The sequence below is a fragment of the Sapajus apella genome, unplaced genomic scaffold (genome assembly GCF_009761245.1).
Source record: "Sapajus apella isolate SASKATOON/1434 unplaced genomic scaffold, GSC_monkey_1.0 scaffold34, whole genome shotgun sequence".
Taxonomy (NCBI): Eukaryota; Metazoa; Chordata; class Mammalia; order Primates; family Cebidae; genus Sapajus; species Sapajus apella.
Window position 1 is genome coordinate 8,165,683 of NW_022436974.1, and position 21,410 is coordinate 8,187,092.

General features: G+C 48.1%; 1 protein-coding gene across 1 annotated transcript in view; it reads left to right on the forward strand.

Annotated features, from left to right (window-relative positions):
• Nucleotides 1-313: 313 nt before the first annotated feature.
• Nucleotides 314-21,410, forward strand: part of VSTM5 (V-set and transmembrane domain containing 5) — a 35,125-nt gene continuing 14,028 nt past the window's right edge. Inside the window, exon 1 of the mRNA XM_032295760.1 lies at nucleotides 314-943. Within this exon, the coding sequence (XP_032151651.1) occupies nucleotides 853-943 (91 nt within the window). The 5' untranslated portion in view covers nucleotides 314-852. The remainder of the gene's footprint in view (nucleotides 944-21,410) is intronic.

Genomic DNA, 21,410 nt, shown 5'->3' on the forward strand with positions numbered 1-21,410 from the left:
TTGTCCCGCCCCTCCATCAACCTCCCCCAGAGGCTAACCACACTTGCTCTGAGCACGCTAAGCACACTGGGCCTCTCTGATCTTAGCGACATATGCACTGCACAGCAGTTGCTCATTTTTTGCAACCCCCACCTCTTCCTAGGATTTCTAAAGAGGTGCTCACATCCTTGTATCCACAGCACTTAACACAGCGCCTAACTTCATTCCATCGGTTTGAGTGACTGCCATGTGTGAGGCCCTGTGCAGATAAGCAGACGATTGGTGAACATTTCCTGGATGGATGGATGTACAGATGAGTGGATAGATGGATGGATATCATCACTGCGCAGTGGTTCCCTTCAGGACAGCCCGAGTCTCCCTGCCCCCTGCTCTCATCCCTCTCACTCCAGGCTGTCATTTCACTTTCCTAAAAGACGTCCCTTTGCCCACGACGCTAATGACGAGACTGTCCCTCTCTGTCCTGAAGCAATAGCTAGAACTTTCCCTCCTTCCTGCCACCTAGCATCCAGCTGAACCTTGAATCTGTACCAGTAAAATGGGTGTGAACGGAAGGAGGCTGCTAATTATTTGCCATTATTTACCTCTGAGTCTGTGCATTCCCATTCCTTCCCATATTAATTCTCTTCCCGCAATCCCCCCTCCCCTTCTCTGTCCTTGGGAACTGGTTCAACCAGAGTACAACCAGCTCATCTGCATCTGGCCCTAGAGAAGAACCTGCGGGAGCCAGAGGCGGAGGAAGAGAGAAGGCGGCACGGTGGCTGCAGCGTTGCTGCGGCGAGCGCACACCCCGCGTGGCCCGCACCGCGTAGCCCGAGAGGCCCATGCCCAGCCCGCGCCGCTCCGGGCTCCCCCATGAGGCCTCTGCCGAGCGTGGGGAGGAAGACCCGAGGCATCTCCCTAGGACTCTTGGCCCTCTGCCTGGCCGCAGCCCGCTGTCTGCAGAGTAAGCCCCGGGGGATACGGGGAGGAGCGGGGAGCAGGAGGGGGCGCGGCGGGTGGGGGGTGCGCAGGCGGGTCTCGGGGTCTAGCGGCGGCCCTCGCCCACCTTGTCCGGCGGAGAGCGCGCGGCGAGCTCGGGCTGGCAGGCACCGAGCCGCTTCCTCGTGGGGCTGGGCGCGGCCTGGAGCCCCGGGGCCGACCATGGCGGGAGGGGCCGGGCAAAGCAGAGGCAACCTGCCCGGCGTCCCAGGCCACTTTGGGGCGCCCACCCCACCCAGCGAGCACGGCCTGCAGTTATCAGAGCCGGAAGGTGGCCCAGAGATAACCCCCTCCCAGCCCAGTGGCCGCCGCCTCTGCAACATTTTCTATTTCTTTTTCCTGGAATAACCAGATTGCAGTCCGTGCGCCGCCCCCTACTATGGGGACCCCTCCATGGCCTTCCCGGGTCATCTCCTGGGAGAATGATCAAGCCTCCCCGATCAGTCAGAGGAACCCACGGCAGCTTCCTCCCGTGAGAAAAAACGTTCTGGGGCTTGGGTTGGGCGTTGTGACCCAAAGTCCCCAGGCTGGAGGTGGTCCTCGCCACCAGGGCACTGAGCAGATTGCTTTGGATGGCCAGGACCCGGAATCCGCAGCCTGGTGAGCCTGGATGCAAAGCATAGCGCCACAGGCTCCCTTGGACACAAACAACAGATCCCAGCGCAGTTTTACTTTGTCCTTCATTACCATTGGCACTCCCATCTTACAGATGGGCCAGCTGAGGTTTAGAGAATGACAGAGCAGAGCCGCTGGAGGCGAGAGGCCCTGTAGTAAAAGCCAACATTATTAAGCACTCATGCATTCAACATCCCTCAGACTTTACAAGACCCCTCTCATTTAATCCTTAGGGCAACCCTAATCAACTACTCTTATTCCTGTTTCCCAAGTGAGGAAACTGAGGCACAGAAATGGTATGAGCTGAGCACAGTGGCCCACATCTGTATTCCCAGCACTTTGAGAGGCCAATGCCTGTGGATCTTTCGAGTCCAGAAGTTCAAGACCAGCCTGGGCCACATGGCAAAACTGTCTCTAGTAAAAATATTTTTAAAAATTAGCTGGGTGTGGTGGCCTGTGCCTGTATGCCCAGCTACCAGGGTGCAGGGCCAGTTGGGGGGGGTGAAGGAGGTGGGGAGCTGAGGTGAGAGAATAGCCTGAGCCCAGGAGGTTGAGGCTCCAGTGAGCCCTGATTGTGCCACTGCACTCCAGCCTGGGCAACAGAATGAGACCTTCTCCAAAAAGAAAGAGAAAGAAAAGAGAAAGAAAGGAATGTTATGTTATTTATACAAGGTGACTGAACAATCTAACACTTTTGACTTTTACACCTCTCTGGCTAGAACTCAGCTTTGGAGGTTGCAAATCTCAGAAACCCGGTAACACTAAGGCATGTTCCTCTGATGGCTATGGATTAAGAAGTAGTTGGCTGTTGGTCTCGAGCAGGTGGGTGGGTATGTTTACCATTGCAGTTGCTTTTTCTATTGTTCCTCAAACCTTTAGCACTTGTTCCCAATCAGAATATTTACACATCTGCTTAGATACCCCTTATGCTCAAGGACCAGTCATTCACTATAGTGGATAATTCATTCATTCACTCACTCATTGACTGAACCCTCTCCCCGCAGGATGCAGGCCACAGTGGGTACCTAGGAAATGGTTGTTCAGTTTTGTTCTCAGGGAGTTTAGGTATCATGGGAAGACAGACAAACAAGAGGGGCAGCCTTGGAATGGCAAGCCTTGAGAGACAAGAGATGCCATGTTCTGGGAGCCCTCCTGTCTCAGAATCCAGACTTCAACAAACTTCCCCCAAATAGCCCCACCTACTCAGACCAGCCAGATGGATAGGAGCAGTTGGGGGAACAGGACGAAAGGAATGCAGGGTGTCCCAGACAAAACAGCACATGCAAAACCTGGAAGTCATGTAAAAGTGTGCAGTTTTCCATTGAGAACTATCTCCTGCACAGTAAGCTCCAGGAGGGCAAGCACTCTGTTCAGCTCTGGGTCCCTAGCATTGTCCAGTGCTAGCCAGTGCCTTCCCCCTTAAAAGATGTTAAACACATGTGTGCCTGCCTGAATGAAGGCTGTGCTTTGGAGCCAGCCATAATGATATAGAGTAGGCCTTCTCCCTCCTACCAGTTCCCTGCATTCTCTACCTCTTCTGCCTGTGTCAAAAGCTTCATCCAGAACCTCTGATATTCACCATTTGCCCTGAAATCTCAATTAAAGCATGCCAAAGACAAACACCCTGCTTTTGAAGCTTTTCCCTTACAAATGGCACTGTTCCTGACTACATGTATGGGTCCTCTCAAGATTCATATGTTCAAGCCCTAACCTCCAATGTGATGGTATTTGGAGGAGGGGATTTAGGGAGGTAATTTGGTTTAGATGAGGTCATGAAGTGGGGCCCTATAATGGGATTAGCATCCTTATAAGAAGAGGAAGAAAGACCAGAGCTCTCCCTCCCAGCTGTGTGAGAACACAGCAAAAAAAATGGAGATTAGCAAGCCAGAAAAAAGGCCCTCACCACAAACTGGCACCTTGATCTTGAGCTTCCCAGCCTCTCCAGAACTGTGAGAAATAACTGTGGTTTAAGCCACATTAGTCCATGATCATCTGTTACAGCAGCCTGAGCTGAAAGGAGAAGGATTTACAGGCTCAGAAAGCTGGCAGGCCTCCCCACCAGGCCAGGTGCCTTTCTGGAACATTTGTTCATTTCCTTACCCGGTACATTAGCCATCAGGCTCACAAATTCCCACCCAGTGCTCCCCCTCATTTGGAAGCACGTGATTTAAGATTATAGCAGGATAGTTTAGTTAATGGCCTGGGCCAAAATCGGCTTGTTTTCTTTGTTCCAGTCCCAGTTTCTAAGAAGCAGCCAGCTCCCCCAACACACACACACAGACACACAGTCGGGCCAGTCCCCAGGAAAATAGAAGAACAGGGCTAGGGCTGAATCTGAGGCTGAGGAGGGAGTGGACAGACCTGGGGATGCCACAGCCAGAATGAAGCTGTGGGTTCTGGGCTTAGTGGAAGGTGGTGGTGGATGGGATGGGGAGGGAGCCAGTGTAGGAGGAATCCCCTCGAGGCCCCTCATAACTCTGGGTCCATCACTCCGTAAGTCCTCAGCAGCTTTCCAGTGCTGCCATTCATGTGGCAAACATCTTTGAAGCACTTACTATGCTGCCTTGGGCTCGGCGCTGATCCCTGATCAAACAGACAAATGAGGTGTGGTCTCACTCTGCACTGTCCTTTCAGATTTATAAAAAATATTTTTGCATACATATAAATGTACCCACTGGGAAAAAAAAGTGAGTTTTCAATGTACTTTTAAAAAATGCCATCATTCTGTACTGGTTACTCAGCAACTTAGTTTTTACACCAATTTTTTTTTAGCTGTATCCACATTGATAAGGAAGTGCATTCCTTTCAACTACTCTATATATGTCATCATATAAATATGCTGCTTTTTACTTAGCCAGGCCCCCTGATGGACAATTAAGCTTTCAACTTTTAGCCCTCAGGGGAGAGAGACTTCTCATACAGAGTGATGTGTGAGTGCTAGCAGTGCACACATCGTATGGAAGAGGTGCCAGTTTTCTGGCTGACAAGCACCCCTGCACACACACCTTCTCCCCATCTCAGAAAACACCTGAAAGACAAAATTGAAGCTGTTGGGAGTGTGGAGTCAACCGGAAAGTGTCGCAGAAGTTTTACTTCTTAATCTCCAAGGGCGTTCCTGAGTATGCTCCCTACTGGTCTGAGAACAGGGCGAGGGCCAGCAGACTCTACTCTCCAGTATTCCCAGGACCAAAGGACATCTATATCCCTTATCTGATATAAGAGTCTTTGAAGGCCGGGCGCGGTGGCTCAAGCCTGTAATCCCAGCACTTTGGGAGGCCGAGGTGGGTGGATCACGAGGTCAAGAGATCGAGACCATCCTGGTCAACATGGTGAAACCCCGTCTCTACTACAACTACAAAAAATTAGCTGGGCATGGTGGCACGTGCCTGTAATCCCAGCTACTCGGGAGGCTGAGGAAGGAGAATTGCCTGAACCCAGGAGGCGGAGGTTGCGGTGAGCCGAGATCGCGCCATTGCACTCCAGCCTGGGTAACAAGAGCGAAACTCCATCTCAAAAAAAAAAAAAAAAAAGAGTCTTTGAAAAAATAATTTACTACATCTAAAGCCAGGATTCATATTATAAATCAATAGCTTTGAAGCTGGGCACAGTGGCACACACCGGCAGTCTCAGCTATTTGGGAGGCTGAGGTAGGAGGATCGCATGAGTTCAGGAGTTTGAGACCAGCCTGGGCAACATAGTGAGACCCTGCCTCTAAAACCAACTCACAAAAAAGGCTTTGCTGCAATTTTTGTCAGCCTGGATTGAGGTGAGTTCTTCCAAAGAGAATGTGTGTTGCTTCTGCCAGTCATGGCAGGCATCGTGCCTGGTGGGGCAGAAACGTTTCATGGAGCAGGTGAGGTTGAGTCTTGAAAGATGAGTAAGTGTGTTCAGCAGGACAGGGTGGAGAACAGAATTGCAGGCACACAGCAGGTGCTCAAAAAAATAGGTGCACAATACCTCTGCGGCCTGGGAAGGGAAGAGGGAGCAGAATTTGCCCTAGCATTCACCCACGGAACTTAGCCACTGCCCCACTCAGAGACCCCACTGATGCTGGAGGCCCATAGCTTATGCACTCAAGATGCTGGCTTCTCTGCACCTGAATTTTCCCTGGAAAATGGGCTTGGGGTTGGAAAATAATTACTTATCCAGCAGGAATGAGAGTGGGAGGGAGGGGGATTGACAAGTTCAAAGTTGGAAATGACTTGCCGCTCCTGTAACTGGTTTGCTGGGCTAGGAAGGCACCCGTCATCCCTATAGGAAAAGGAAAAATGACACACTGGACAGTAAAAGGAGCACAGTCCATTCTTTGTCCACGTGTCTAGCTGGTCAAGGGAGCATACTAGCCTTTCTCCCTGCGTAGGCATACCCTGGAGGCAGCTCAGGCCCATCCCATGCTGACCCCAGAGGAGTCCTGCTGCAGCGAATCCTCAGCTGATGGCACCCATTCCAGTGTCAGTGTGTAAGCCCCGCAGGTGGGGTCACCCTTCTCTGGGTGTACACGGACCTTGTAAGATGCCCACATCCTGTCGTAGACCAATTAGATCACTATCTCTGAGGGCAGGACCCACTGCTTTGTTTTGCTTTGTGTGGCCAGAGAGTCTACTGCACTAGACTAGGCCATTCCAGGTCCCTCCATTAGCCTGATCCTATGGAAACAGCTGGTTCGGCACATCTCCCACCTGCTGTTCTCAGAACACCCATCATTGTGTCGTACAGTCTCACCTGTGTCTTCATGGTTTTATCTTGACAAGCCTGAAAATACTTTCCCACCAGGCTGAGGGCAGAAGACAAGGCTTCTTTGCTGGGAAGTTTGGTTAGGCTCAATAAATGGTTCCTGAGCACCCACTGTGCCTGGGACAGCATGCCAAGATCTAGAGTAGCAGCGGGGCCCTGCACTGAGGGATTAAAAGCAGCTGATTTGCTGTCAGATGCCCTGGGGGTGCTGAGACAGACAGGTAGCTCAGTTTGGAATGGGAGGAGCTTCTTGAAGAGGAGGCCTTCATGGCAAAGTAGGAGGTAGTCAGGTGAGGAGAGAGCGCGAGAAAGTTCTTAGCACTGGTGAATTGCTAAGGATCACTACCGTCTTTTAGTGGGCCAGTAGAAGGGGTGATCATTCTTTATTTTAATCGCGTTTTTTAACTCAACTCGTGTTAATTTCCTTGTATTCAGCCTAACTAGTTGTCTGATGGTTAAGGGAATGGAGCTTGGAAAGGTCTTGGTACCTGGGAAGGTCTTGCATCTTGGGGGGAAGGTCTTGTATCTTGGGTGGAAGGTGGTGGAGTAATTCCTCCAATAGACCCCTACACTAGTGCCAGAGGAGGAGGGAGATGTGGATCCCTCGGCACTAGGCATGGGTAAGGGGAGCTAACGTCAGGCTCCTCTGACAGTTTGTCCTTCTGTACTAATTCCTGCCCCAGGCTCACTCTGGGACTAGATCACATTCTTTTTGGAAGCAATTCCTCAAAGCAGAACACCCAAGCTCCTCTTTCCTCTCCCCCTCCACCAAGCCTTCCACACACTTCTGGATGGGATTTCAGGGGTTCTTAAACCAGAACTTGCTCCTTTATGTGAGGTCAATTCAATTCGACAGGCTGTGCTTGAATGAGTCATCCCTCATGTCACATACTGCTGTGTGCTGGTGATTCAGACATAAGCACAATGTGACACCTGCCACACCTGCTAAAAGGGGAGACAGGCAGTCAGTCATCTAACACGAGTGGAAGGCTGGTGTGAGCTGTGCTGTGGGAGCCTAGTGGGGCCTGGCAGAGGAGATGACATTGAAGATGGGCCTTAAGAATGAGCAGGAACCTGAGAATGGGGAAGCGGTGAGCTGAACTGAGGTTGAGAGAATAAAGGCCCAGTGGGGGATGGTCTGTAGTTTGATACAACTGGAATTGGGGGTGAGAAGTCACGGGAGATAGAGATGGCAAAGAAAGTTGGGACTAGATTACTGAGGTCTTCCAGAGCCAGGGAAGGCAGCTAGATGTGTGGTTTAGAAAGATCACTGATAATAGCCTCCAGCCAACTGAAGAGAAGAAAAGCCAGTATCTCCTCAGTTTTTTATAACTTAATAAATAGCAATTACAAGACAAAATAACTGTGACTGCTTACCGAGCACTTCATGCCAGGCACTGGAACAGCTGCTTTTGATTCATCTTCAGAGTTAGCCTGCAAAGAGGTGCCATTAATCCTTATTTTATAGGTGCAGAAACTGAGGCTCAGAGAAGTTGAGGGACTTGCCTAAAGACATTCATTCATTCATTCATTCAGGTGCCTATGAGAAGCCCACAGTGCCAGGCACTGTGCTGGGCCCTGAGGATTCGATGCTCACCAAGATGGACCAACTCCTGTGTTCACACAGCTGACAGCAGATTGAGGAGGAGGAGCCATTCATCAAGAGGAATTAGAAAAGAGGGGAATAACTGTATTGCTAGAGACAAACAGGGGACAATGGGAACACGGAAATGGGACCCTTAGCCTGGTGTTAGGGACTGGGGAAAGGCTTCCTAGAAAAATGATGTTTAAACAGAAACCTAAAAGTTGAAGAGGAATTGGCCTATTAGTTTCTCTAGGAGGAGAATTTACTCTAACCTGTAGTGTCCAGTTATGCATGTGCCTGAATTCCCTTTTTTTTTTTTTTTTTTTTTTTGAGATAGAGTCTCACTCTGTCACCCACGCTGGAGTGCAATAGCATGATCTCGGCTCACTGCAAACTCTGCCTTCCAGGATCAAGTGATTCTCCTGTCTCAGCCTCCTGAGTAGCTAAGAATACAAGTGTGTGCCACCACACCAGGCTAATTTTTGTATTTTGGGTTTTGCCATGTTGGCCAGACTGATCTCAAACTCCTGACTTCATGTGATCCACCCTCGGCGTCCCAAAGTGCTGGGATTACAGGGTTGAGCCACTGCACCTGGCCCTGAATGATTTTTTGATCACTCTATACCCCTCCTACAAGTGCCTTCAGGCATCCTGTAAAATCGCCTCAAAAGAATTGCTGGGAGATGACAACACCTCACTTCTTCCCTTGTCTTCCTATTCAACGCACATTTAGTCCTCAGGCTGGCCACTGGGGAACTAAAGAAGACCGAACCTTCTAGTCACCCAGGCTGGCCACTGGCCCAGGCCTGACTCAGTCTTGCCACCCAGCTTTGCAGAGGGCAGACCCAGCCAGCTCCCCTACCTCTCACACACTGGTACAGGGCGAGGCAGTTGCTGCTATCATGCCTTGCTCCCTTGACATCTGATTAGAATCATGGCAGTGTCTTTTACATACCCTGTGGCCTTTCAGAAAAACTCCAGCTTTCCAGCAAGGGTAGCTCTTGTTGGTGCCTGGAAAAGGTGCAGGAGGAAGATCATGAAAGAATTCCACAGGAAGGAATTTCAGGTCACCCAGTCTTCCCACACTTCAGAAGAGAATCGTGGATGTACAGATGCTCATTCCAGTTCTATTGTGTGATTTGGAGCAGAAGAACTAGCCTCTTCCTCCAACGCTCCCAGTCTCAGATCTTCTGCTTTAATCCCTGATACGAGTCCAGCTTCTACTTACATACCCCCAAGGATGGGAAGATCATTACCTCACTAAGAAAGCCTGTGCATCTTCAAAAAATTCTCATTAGTAATAGCTGCTATTTATTGAGCTATCACCAAGTGTTAGAGACTGATAAGCTGTTCACATATATTTTCTCATTGAAACTTTATTCTGCTGCAGGAGGCGGGCAGAGCACTATTATACTATCCTTATTTCCTAGGTACCGTAACAGAGGCTGAAAAAAGTCATTTACCCCAGTTCACACAGTTGTTATTGGCACAGGTAAATTTTGAACAGCAGTTAGTCTGACTCTAGAGTCCATGAATGCATCCGTTGTACACACACTGCCTCAGTTCTGTTCACCAGAACCTGCCTCCTTTCACTCTTGATCCATTGACCCTGTTTCTGGTAATGACTGGGGGTCCCGTAACTTCCCCAAGATCAGACTAGCTGCAGGAACGGTGTCAGCAGTGTCGGAGGAGAGGAGGGCCTGGCCTGCTGGGACCCTAGAGCATCCTTGGTGTCCTTTTCACCATAAGGTCTTACAGAATCCTCTCTGTCGAAGTTCTAAAAGTACAGTTCCCGGATCACCAGCTGCATCACCTAGGTGTTACCAGAAGGAAGGCCTTGAGTAAGTTGTCCAGGTCGCTGGTGTTTTGAACAAAGAATTAAACAAAATACACAAAGTAGCAAAGGAATAAAACACCAATGAAGCTGCAACAGCAGAGATTTGTTACAGGGAAAGCACTCCGCAGGGTGGGGGCAGCCTGAGCCAGCGTTTACAATGTTTCTGGGTTTTAAGTATGCCTTTGGAGGTCTCTATCAGTTACCCCTATCTGAATAAAGGATTTGGCCTGTGGCTAATTAAAGGCTGAGATGAAAAAGACATGCAGATAGATGGCCCGTGCTTGGCCCACGGACAATCCAAGGCACTCTCTTTCCCTCTGAGCTGAGGGAGGGGGAGGGGTGTAGGGAGAGTAGCCTTTGGGCCTGGGAAGAGGGAGTTTTTCCTTTTGGTTTAGCTTTAAGACGTTTTCGTTAATTGGCCTTAGGTTCCCTGCCCCCAGACCCAGGTATTTTCCCTTTGATTTAAGTTTAGGAAATTATCATGAATTGGCCTCAGCTTCCCTGCCCCAAACCTGGTGTTTTCTCTTGATTCAGCTTCAGGAAGTCAGCGAACGGGGCCTGAGACCTGCAGACCCTGTTCTCTGGCCGGCCACAGAGACACTTGTTAGAAATGCACTTTTGGGACTCACCTTACCCTACTGAATGAGAAACCGGGGACCGGGCCCTGCAATCTGGTTCAGTCATCACCTCCAGGTGATTCTAAGGGAGCCAAATGCTGAGAACTAACGTGTTGTAGTTTTGAAGAGGGTGGAGGGAGCAAATGGAATGACCTACCTGCCTGTTCTTCCTTCTAAGCCCTCAAAGTATCCCTAGAAGTAGGACCAGCCAGACACAGAAAAATTTGAATAATGCCAGAAATAGTCCACTTCCCCCAACTATCTTCCTCAAAGAGCTGTCACTAGTATCTCAAACATTCCTCTTTCACACAGTTCTTTGGCTTCAGGCTTTGCTAAAGTGCCCACTGTGAAGGAATTCTAATAAATGGTCTTCAGCTGCTAACACCTCAGTGTGGATTAGCTCAGTGGTTATCAATCTTGATGCACGCTGGAAACACATGGGAAGTTTTAAAAAAAACACAGAAGCCTTGGTCCCACCCTCAGATGCTGAGTTCATTGACACAGGAGAGTGTTGTAAAACCTTCCCCAGATGATCTAATGCTCAATCAAGTTTAGAAAACAACAGATTGGCTGATTCAGTCCTTTCCAATCAGAAAACTGAGGACAACTATTTCTAGAAACAAAAGCCACAGAAGGGCATTTGCCCGGGTACCATAACAAATGACACAGCTGGGGCGATTTAAACAGCAGAAATTCATTGTCTCCAAGTTCGAAAGGCTAGAGGTCTGGGATCAAAGTATGAGCAGGGCTGGTTGGTCCTGAGGCCGGTAAGGGGGGCTGTTCCATGCCACTCCGGCTTCGGGTGGTTTGCTGGCAATCTGGCATGCCCTGGCTTGTAGATGCATCCTTTGATCTCTGCCTTCATCTTCACACAGCATTCTCTTCATGTGCATGTACATCTCTATATCCAAATGTCCCCTTTTCAGAAGGGTAGGGCTCACCATAATGACCTCATTTTAACTTGATTACCTCTGTAACAACCCTATCTCCAAATAAAGTCACGTTCTGGGTTCTGGTTAGGATGCCAATATATCCTTTAGGGGACACACAATTCAAACCATAACAGGCAAAAAGGGCGAGGGCTTTGGGTAGAGTGCAGGTCTCGATGGAACCAAGCACCACCTAGATTCCTTCCTTACCTGTAGCCTGTGCTCCCACCCATGCCCTAGCAGGCCTGACCACGCCACTGCCTCACCTCCTCAAGCTGGCACTGATGGACTATGATAATACTTATTTTTAATGCGCCTCATAGAGAGTGCTTACTGCATGTCACACCCTGAGTTTTCACAACCATGCAAAGCAGGCGCTGCAATTCCCACTTTACACAAGAAGAAACAGATTCTGGGAGGCCAAGTAACTTGTAAGGAACAGGAGACAAGGGAAAGTGTATTCAGAGGGAAGTAGGGGTATCTGCCAAGGACAGAGGTGTCAGGCCTGGTCCTAGACCTGGAACCAGGACCCCAGAAGCCATCTGGGTCCATGGCAGCAGCTGCTGTCCCTAGCAGTCCCTGGCCAATGGGAGCCCAGCCTCTCCTGCTGCCCCGCAGCCTCTTGCCAGCACCAGTTTTCTCCACTTACTGTGGCCTTCGGGTAGCAGCCCCTCTCTTGGGGCCACCATAGGGCCTAAGAGGCCCCACATCCCAAGTCCACAGTCTCGGGACAGAGAATCTAATTGGCCCAGTTCACATCAGGTATCAACCTTGGGCCAATCACCACAGGTGGGTTCACAAGGCCTTTTCTGCAGGGGCTATGGCTGTAAGAAGAGCCTGGCACCGCTGGCTGGGCAGCCGAATTCACTCATTAGGGACTCCAGACTGGAGCTGGATGGGCCCAAAAGCTGGAGCTCCTTAAATGCTGGTCCCGACTCCACCCTTCCCCAAATGCCTGTTGAATGGAAGGAGACTGAATTCTCTTGGTCTGGAATCAGGGCTTGTGCCCCTGGAATTTCTCCTGGCTGTCAAGCTTTCTTACCTATTTGGTTTTGTTTGCTTATTGATTTTCAGGGTCTGAAAGGGTCTTGCTTTGAGACAGGGTCTCGCTCTGTTGCCCAGGCTGGAGTGCAGTGGTACAATCTCAGCTCACTGTAGCCTTGACCTCCCAGGCCCAAGTTATCCTCCCGTCTTAGCTTCCCCAGTAGCTGGGACCACAGCCTACACCACCACACCTGGTTGTTGTTTTTTTTTTTTTTGAGAGACTACTTTTCACCATGTTGGCCAGACTGTTCTTAAACTCCTGAGCTCAAGTGATCCACCTACCTCCCAAAATTCTGGGATTACAGGTGTGAGCCACCATGCTCAACCTGGTTTTTTTTGTTTGTTTTTTAAGATGGAATCTGGCTCTGTCACCCAGGCTGGAGTGCAGTGGTGCTATCTTGGCTCACTGCAGTCTCCACCTCCCAAGCTCAAGCAATTCTCCTGCCTCGGCTTCCCAAGTAGCTATGTCTACAGGCACCCACTACCACGCCTGGTTGTTTGTATTTTTAGTAGAGACAGAGTTTTACCACATTAGCCAGGCTGATCTCGAACTCCTGGCCTCAAGTGATCCACCCACCTTGGCCTCCCAAAGTTCTGGGATTACATGCATAAGCCACCGTGCCCAGCTTTGTTTTTTAAATTGAATAATTGACAGGCATGCCACAAAGTGGCTAGGAAAGGGGAAGTGGTTTGTGCAGAGTTGCCCAGCTATAGCGTGTGCAGCCCAGACAGAACCTGAGTCTTTTGGCTCCAGAGTATGTGCTCTCATGGGCAGGGGTTGGGAGGAGTCTTTTCTGGCTTTCCCTGTACATGCCCCCACCTCCTCTGCCACCCTTTGCACCCCCTGGCAGGTCCCTCAGCCTCGTTGTTTTGAATCAGTTGTGCCACGCAGTTGACTAAGTTTCCTCTTAAGGGTCAGAGAAGCAATTTGCGCGTTTTCTTTGTTTTAAAACTTTCTTTTTTTATGGGGTGTTTGCAACAGCCTGAGGCACACCATGAATTATCTTCTGATTAGTCTTGAGATTCTTCTTGGTGTGGTTGGCATATAGCCCTGGTATACCCATGCCTACCATTCACTGGCAGGGTGAGGGCACTGTGCTAGGCATCTGGCATATTGCATTCACTTTCATTCTAACATATCCGATCTGTGAGATGTCTATGGTCATCCTCGTTTTACACATGAGGAATAGAGAGTCAGTGACTTTGAGCTAATTTGGCCAAAGTCATGTTACGAACAAAGGGCAGATCAATATTGGAACCCACTTCTGCTTGGCCAAGTCACTCTGATGCCCTTGCTTCCCTGGTACTTTTCCTGGGATTTCTTCCCTATATGGCCCCATTTGCCAGGAACTCAGAAACTGGGCTCTATGTGCGTGAGGGCATATGTAGAAGCATGGGTGCACGTACATGCATGTGTGTAATACAAGGAAGTTTAGACAGGAGAATCAAAAATATATTGCAGACCAGGCAAGGTGGTTCACACCTGTAATCCCAGCACTTTGGGAGGCCAAGGTGGGGAAATCACCAAAGGTCAGTTCGAGACTAGCCTGGCCAACATGACGAAACCCCATCTCCACTAAAAATACAAAAATTACCAGGCACGGTGGCACACACCTGTAATCCTAGCTACTCAAGAGGCTGAGGTAGGGGAATCGTTTGAAGCTGGAAGGCAGAGGTTGCAGTGAGCTGAGATCATGCCACTGAACTCCAGCCTGGGTGACACAGCAAGACTTAGTCTCAAAAAAAAAAAAAAAATATATATATATATATATATATATAGAGAGAGAGAGAGAGAGATACGTATACATATATATACACATATATGTGTGTGTATATATATGTGTGTATGTATGTGTTTCTGTGTGTGTGTATATATATATTTTTTCTTTTTTTTCCAGACAGAAAGAAGGAAGCAAATTGGGTCCCAATGGTCACATAAGAATTGGCTGTGGGGTCCAAAGTCCTGATCCTGTGCTCAGCTTGGCATAGCCCTAGGTTCTGTAGGCCACATCCCCAGATCAGACGTACAACCCTATAAGGGGAGTCACTGCGCATAAATTCCCATCCATGTTACAGGTATTCAGCAGCATTCTGGGACTGCAGCAGGGAACCAAATTGGCAGCTCCTGCCCTCATGGAACTTACAGTCTAAAGGGAGAACAGATGTGAAATATCCATACAAGTGTATACGTACAAACTGTGGTAGTTACTATGTTGGAAAGGTGCTGTGAAAACATACAGGAAACCTGACCTAGCCTGGGGTTGGGACAGGCTTCCCAGAAGAGGCGATGATCGAAATCTGAAGGATGAGTAAAGGTTAACAGGAAAACAAGGGTGGGAGCAGGCAGAGGGAGCAGCATTTGCTAAGTCCCTGCAATGGGAGAGAATGAGATGCCTGCAAGAGGCTGAAGAAAGGGCAGCGTGCCTGGACCCCAGGGTATGTGGACGTGCTGTGGATGCTGAGGCCTGAGTGATGGGCAGGAGCCAAATGACACCTGGCCAGTCAAGCCTTTGAAGGGGTTTAACTTCATTTCTAGAGCAATGGACAGCCAGACAAGTTTTAAACAGGAGAGTGACAAAATACAATGAAGTTTTGAAAGTATCACTCAGGACTTGCTGTGTAGACAGTAAGTTAGCAGGGAGTAAGCAGGCATAGTGAGGCACATTGAGAGACCATTGTCACCATTCATGAGTTGGTGGCTTGGACTGGGGTGATGGTGGAAGAAAGAGCACACAAATCAGATTCAAGTTACATGTCGGAGGTAAAATTGACAGGACCCTGTGACAGATGGGATGTAATGGGTGAGGAAGGTGTCAGGATGGTGTCCCATGGAGCTGACTGGCTACGAGAGCCTTTCACCGAGGTTGGGGATACCAGATCACCAAATTTGGGAAACAAGATTATACATTTATTGTTTTATTTTTAAATTAATTTTCTTCTTTCTGCTTTTGCTTATGTTTGAATAGGTAGTATTTACACACAGTCCAAAATTCAGAATTTGTATCCATAAAAGCCTCCCCATCTTGTCCTCCAGCCACCCAGTTCCTCCTCCTTACCTCCTGGGGCCAATAGGTATTACCAGGTTCTTCCATATCTTTCCAGATGGTCATGACTGGAGACTCAATTCTGTGTGCATTTAATTTGTCTTTGAAGATGTACATTTTGCAGTGCCTGTCAACTGCCAAGTGCAGATGTAAAGCAGACAGTTGGATTAATGAGTCTGATACTCAGAGGTGCAGTGTGTGTTGGTGATGTGAATTTGGAAGTAACTGGACTCAGAGCTGCATGCATATTTGAGATTACCTAGGGAGAGAATAAAGAATAAAGGAGAGGGCCTAGGGCCAAGCTCGAGGAATTCTGTGATTTAATGGCAGATCAAAGTATCTTAGTCTATTTTTGGTTGCTATAACTAACTATTACAGACTGGATCGTTTATAAAGAGTTTCTTTTTAAATTTTTTTAGAGATAGGGTCTTATTCTGTTGTCCAGACCTCAGAGCAGTGATGCAATCATAGTTCACTGCAGCCTGAAACTCTTGGACTCAAGTGACCTTCCCCCCTCAGCCTCCTGAGCAGCTGTGACTACAGGTGCACACCACCAACCTGGCTTTAAAAAAAATTTTTTTTTGAAGAGATGTGGTCTTGTTTTGCTGCCCAGGCTGGTCTTGAACTCCTGGCCTCAAGCAGTCTTCCTGCCTTGCCCTTCAAAAGTGCTACGATTACAAGCACGAGCCACTGCACCTGACCATAAGAATTTATTTCTTACAGTTCTAGAGGCTGGGAAATCCAAGATTGAGGGCTATATCTGGCGAGGACCTTTTCGCTGGTGAGACCTCTCTATAGAGGGCATCATGTGGTGAGGAGGCTCACTGTGAGCTAAACTGGCTTTTATAACAGACTCACTCTCATGATAATCCATGAATCTATTAACTCACTCATCTATTAATCCATGAATGGGTTAATTTATTCACGAGGGAAGAGCCTTCATGACCCAATCACCTCTTAAAGGCCCCATCTCTTAACACCACTATACTGGGGATTAAATTTCTTATTTAACTTTGATTTTTAAATTTATTTTTAAGACAGTCTTGCTCTGTCATGCAGTGGTGCGATCTTGGCTCACTGCATTCTCTGCCTCCTGGCTTCAGCCAGCTCTCCTGCCTCAGCCTTCCAATTAGCTGGGACTACAGGTACACATCATCACATCTGGCTAATTTTTGTTTTTTGTAGAGCTGGGGTTTTGTCATGTTGGCCAAGTTGGTCTAGAATTCCTGGCCTCAAGCAATCCATCTGCCCCAGCCTCCCAAAGTGCTGGGATTACAGGCATGAGCCACCGCACATGGCCAGGGGATTCAGTTTCAACATGAGCTTTGTGGGGACAGACATTCAAACCATAGCAAAGAGGATGAGTCCTCAAAAGACACTGAGAAGCAGCAACCAGAGAGGAGGGAAGAATAGCTAGTGAGTGTGGTGGGCCAGAGCTACAAACCACCAAAGCAGGAGGGAGTGTCAGCAGCGTCCCAGGAAGGGGAAGGATCCTGTATAATAACTGTGGGAAAAGGAAGTGTGGATTTATGTTAAAAAAAACAAAAAAAAACAGTAAGATTGTCTGGCATGATGGGGGCCCTGCTGAGTTTGGAAACAGTGTGCTTTGTTGTGCTGAAGAGTGTCTGCCAGGGGACATTCTCCTGTAGTGCTGGCTACACACGTATGGGCAGAGAGAGTGTAGAACATTGTTAGTCCCAGGGCTAGGGCCTTGCCAGGTAGGTATGATGAAAAGGCAGAAAGTACTGGTGTTGAAAGGATTGACAGGAGTCGTTAGATCCTGATGGGCGATGGAACCGAGGCTGCGCAGGGAGGGAAGTGAGGAGGATGGATTGGGAAAAGTAGAGGGAGTTGGAGTGTAAGGACTGGTGAGGCCAAGAAGAGGAATTGAACCATAAACAAGAAGGAGAGAGGGTGTGGTCAAAGCAGGCTGCTTTACTGGAGGCTGAGGTTGACCGGAGGGAGGATGTTCCTGTAGATGAGATCGCTGGATGGGCTGTCCATGGGTATGCTGGAGGTACACAGGATCATGCTGTAACTTGTAGTAAAAGAAGCCAACAGGTTTAAAGAATGAAGAGAAAGGGCTGGGGACAGAGAGCTCACATTGTTGAGGGGTGGAAGAGCATGGACCAACCTCAAGGGAACAAGCTTTGTTTTTCTGGCAAGAGGTTGAAGAAATGATAGTTTATACCAACATTTTCCAAAATATAATGCAAGGCTCACAAGCAAGCCACGTATGTAATTTTATTTTTGAGGCAGGGTCTCACTGTGTCACCCGGAATGGAATGCAGTGGTGCAACCATGGCTTACTCCAATCTCTGCCTCCTGGGCTGAAGATATCCTCCCACCCTCAGCCGCCCAAGTAGCTGGGACCACAGGTGCACACCACCATGCTCAGTGAATTTTTGTATTTTTTGCAAAGATGGGGTTTCACCATGTTGCCTAGGCTGGTCTCAAACTACAGTCACAGTGTATTTATTTTTAAAGTAATTCACAAGCTTGCTAAAATATTACTATTGTTCAAAAGGGCATAGAGTGAAATGCAAAACCTTTCCCCATTCCAGACACTCATTCTGCTCCCCAAAGACAACCACAGCTCCTGATTTTTAGAGTAACGCAGAGATGTGCTATGCATTTATATAGATAACAGTGTATCTGTGTAGGTGTGAGTGTGTGTATATACTCATATAATTACTTTATTCAAGTGGAATCATTCTCTACACACTGTTCTGCCCTGTACTTGTTTCATTATTTTCGAGATCTAATGTCAACACATATAGATTCGCCTCATTCTTTTGAACATTTTTGTAATATCCCAAAGCATGAATACCGATATTTTATTTAACTGGTTCCTTATCAGTGAACACACAGGTGCATCTCCAGTCTTCCTGCTACAATTGACTGTACTCTGCTTCATGACAACACTGACATATGTGTCTCTGCCTCTATATGACCATCTTATCTGTAGGATAAATTATTAGAAGTGGAATTTCTGGGTCAAAAGGTATGTGCTGTTTAAATATTTTTACAGATTGCAGCATATGCCCTCCAAGCAGGTTCCACCCATTTACAATCACCACAGTCGTGTTTGAGTATAACTTCCACGCACCCCTGACAACATAATGTTATCAAACTTCTTCATCTTTGCCAGTCTGGTAATGGCCAGGTCAGTCAACTTTCCCAGCCTTGGCTTCACTGGGCTGTGATAATGGTGTGTAACAGCTGATATGTAACAGGTATTAACTAACAGAAATGGTGACTGTTGCTATTTTCGAATAATTTTCCTGGTTTGGGTACAAATTCTGAAACCTGATGAAAGGGAACAGCCTGGTGGGATCTACCTAAATCCGCATCTGTTTACGTTGAGTTTGGCTGACATCTGGATGACTTTCCAAGGCCATTATACAGCAAGATCATGAGGAGCCCCCTCCAAGATGAGCTGAGCTTTGGTTTCGGAGCAATCAGGCACTGAGAAGGGGAATTACCACCTGAGGTCACAGGAGGTGTGGGCACTTGTGAACTGTGTGCCCAGGGCAGCCATCAGCACTGTTTCAAGACCAGGTTGGGCAACATGGCAAAACCCCATCTCTACAAAAAATAAAAATTAAAATTAATAGCCAGGTATGGTGGTTCTTTTCTGTAGTCCCAGCTACTCAGGAGCTGAGGCTGGAGAATAGCTTAAGCCCAGGAAGCAGAGGTTGCAGTGAGCCAAGATCACACCCATTACACTCCAGCCTTAGCAGTGAGACCTTATCTCAAAAAAAAAAAAAAAAAAAAAGAGAACCAACCAAACAACAAACCTGTGCTGTTTCTCCTGCTAGCTGTTTGACTCTCAGAAGACTTGGAGCTGGGTAAGGGGTCCCTCCAGCACCTTCTCCAGCTAGATCCAGTAACCCTCAGGTCAGCGCAGATACTCCCTTCCTGCTCTCTCCCGGTTGGCAACAGTTTGACAGGCAGCGCAGGCATGTCAGCATTTGTTCATCCATGCAAGTATATTTTGAGCATCTATAGTGTCAGGCCCTGTCCTGGGCACTGGGGGTTCTGAGATGAATAGGACAAGAATTCTGTCCACAAAGATCTCATGGTCTTGGGCAGACCTGCCCTGTGCATGCCCACTTAATACCGCTTCTCTCAGAGGCTGGCACAGGGTGGCCAGGGGATGTTTAGGCTCCAGCCTTAGGTTCTCCCAAAAAACAAGGACCTATTGGGGGCCCAGGGGCATGCATGTGATGTATGTAAATGGTAAGATCATGAATTCTGCCAGGCTGTCCTTCCAGAGTCCCAGTTCAGATCATGTCATGGCTCTATTTGAACATCTTCTGGGTCCTGTTCTGCCTCTGCCCCGCCCTCACCCTGCCCCACACTCTGTCAGCTTCCTTACCCCATGGCCACCCTGCACTTCTTAATTGCCAAGTCCCAAACTTTGATTAAACTTTTTTTTTATTGAGTCCCAAACCCGAGGAGCCTCGGACCCCTCCTTCCTCCCCGAGTTATCTTACTATTCTCAGCTGAGATTGGGCTTCTTCCCTTTCCCACAATTTTTTGTTTTGTTTTGTTTGTTTGTTTTGAGACAGAGTCTCACTCTGCCACCCAGGCTAGAGTGCAAGGTGTGATCTCTGCTTACTGCAACCTCCGCCCCCCGGGTTCAGGAGATTCTCATGCCTCAGCCTCCCGAGTAACTGGGATTACAAGTGCCTGCCACCATGCCTGGCTAACTTTTTGTATTTTTAGTAGAGACGGGGTTTCACCATGTTGGCCAGGCTGGTCTCAAACTCCTGACCTCAGGTGATCCACCTGCCTCAGCCTCCCAAAGTGCTGGGATTACAGGCATAAGCCACCGCGGGTGATCAACTCTGTTGGTTTGCCCATGACTGTCCTGATTTTAGCCCTGAAACTGCCACATCCTGGGAAATCCCTCAGTCCTGGACAAACTGGGGTAGTTGGTCAGTCACCCTGAGGCAGGTGACAGAGACCTGATCAGAGAAGGGTGAGTGATGGGGGCTGCGGCTCCTGGACAAACACAAAGTGCTGTGTCCTTGGTCAGTGCCTGGCCTGTTGCTGAGCCTTAAATGTGTCATCAACCCTCGTCCTCACGGGAAAGCTCAGGCTCTCATAGTTAAGGACTTTCTCCAGATCTCCCAGTGAGGAAGTCCCCCGGTTGAACCTGTGTGTGTCCTGCCCACATTATGTTTCTCCACTACACTTCCCTGCCACTTGAAATGATCCTTTTGTAATGTCACTCGTCACTCACCCACCCCACCGTAACAGGTTTCTGAATTAGGATTCCTGAACCTTCAGGAGTCCTATATGCTAGCTGCTTAATTAATGGTTTGATAAGGATGACAGTGATGCTTAGTTCCTAGTTCTCAGCTGCATCTGACAATCACATTCGCTGAATACATTACTTTCCAGATAAATGAGGTGAAAATGAGTTATCCTAATTAAGACGTAGCTCTGTAACTCCTTAAATGCAGACTATGTTGGCAAGATCTCTGTCCTATGATCAGCCGATACTCTTGCAATTTCAATAGATGTAATTGTCATCTCAACAGTATTGACCTTTGTTGTGATTTCAAGAAATACATCCCCCTTCTTAAATAATCATTTAAAAAAAACATCGAAAAGCACAGCCTATGTAATTTATTTGTAAGAAAAGGAGTAAGTAACCCTTCTGAGTGTTATAATCCAGCCCATTGCTCGGTAGGTGGTTTCAGCTTCCTGGTACTTTTACTATTTTCTCTTGACAGCTTTTTGATTAGTTACCAGAGAGTCTGACCATCTCCAGGAAATTGGGAAAGCGTTTGGTTCAGGTTCCAGTGACTTTTGTCCTGCAAAAATCTTCTATTCTGTGAATTGTTCTTCAAGAGAAGGATCCCCCATCTACCTTGGAAATGCCTAAAAATTGAGTTCCCCTTTGCTTTTCACAAATAATTCAAGTGAAGATACAAAACTTCTAAACTTTAGATTTTTCTGGCCAAGATTGTGTAGTTTAATCAGGAGAACTTAAGACTTTTTTTTTTTTTTTTT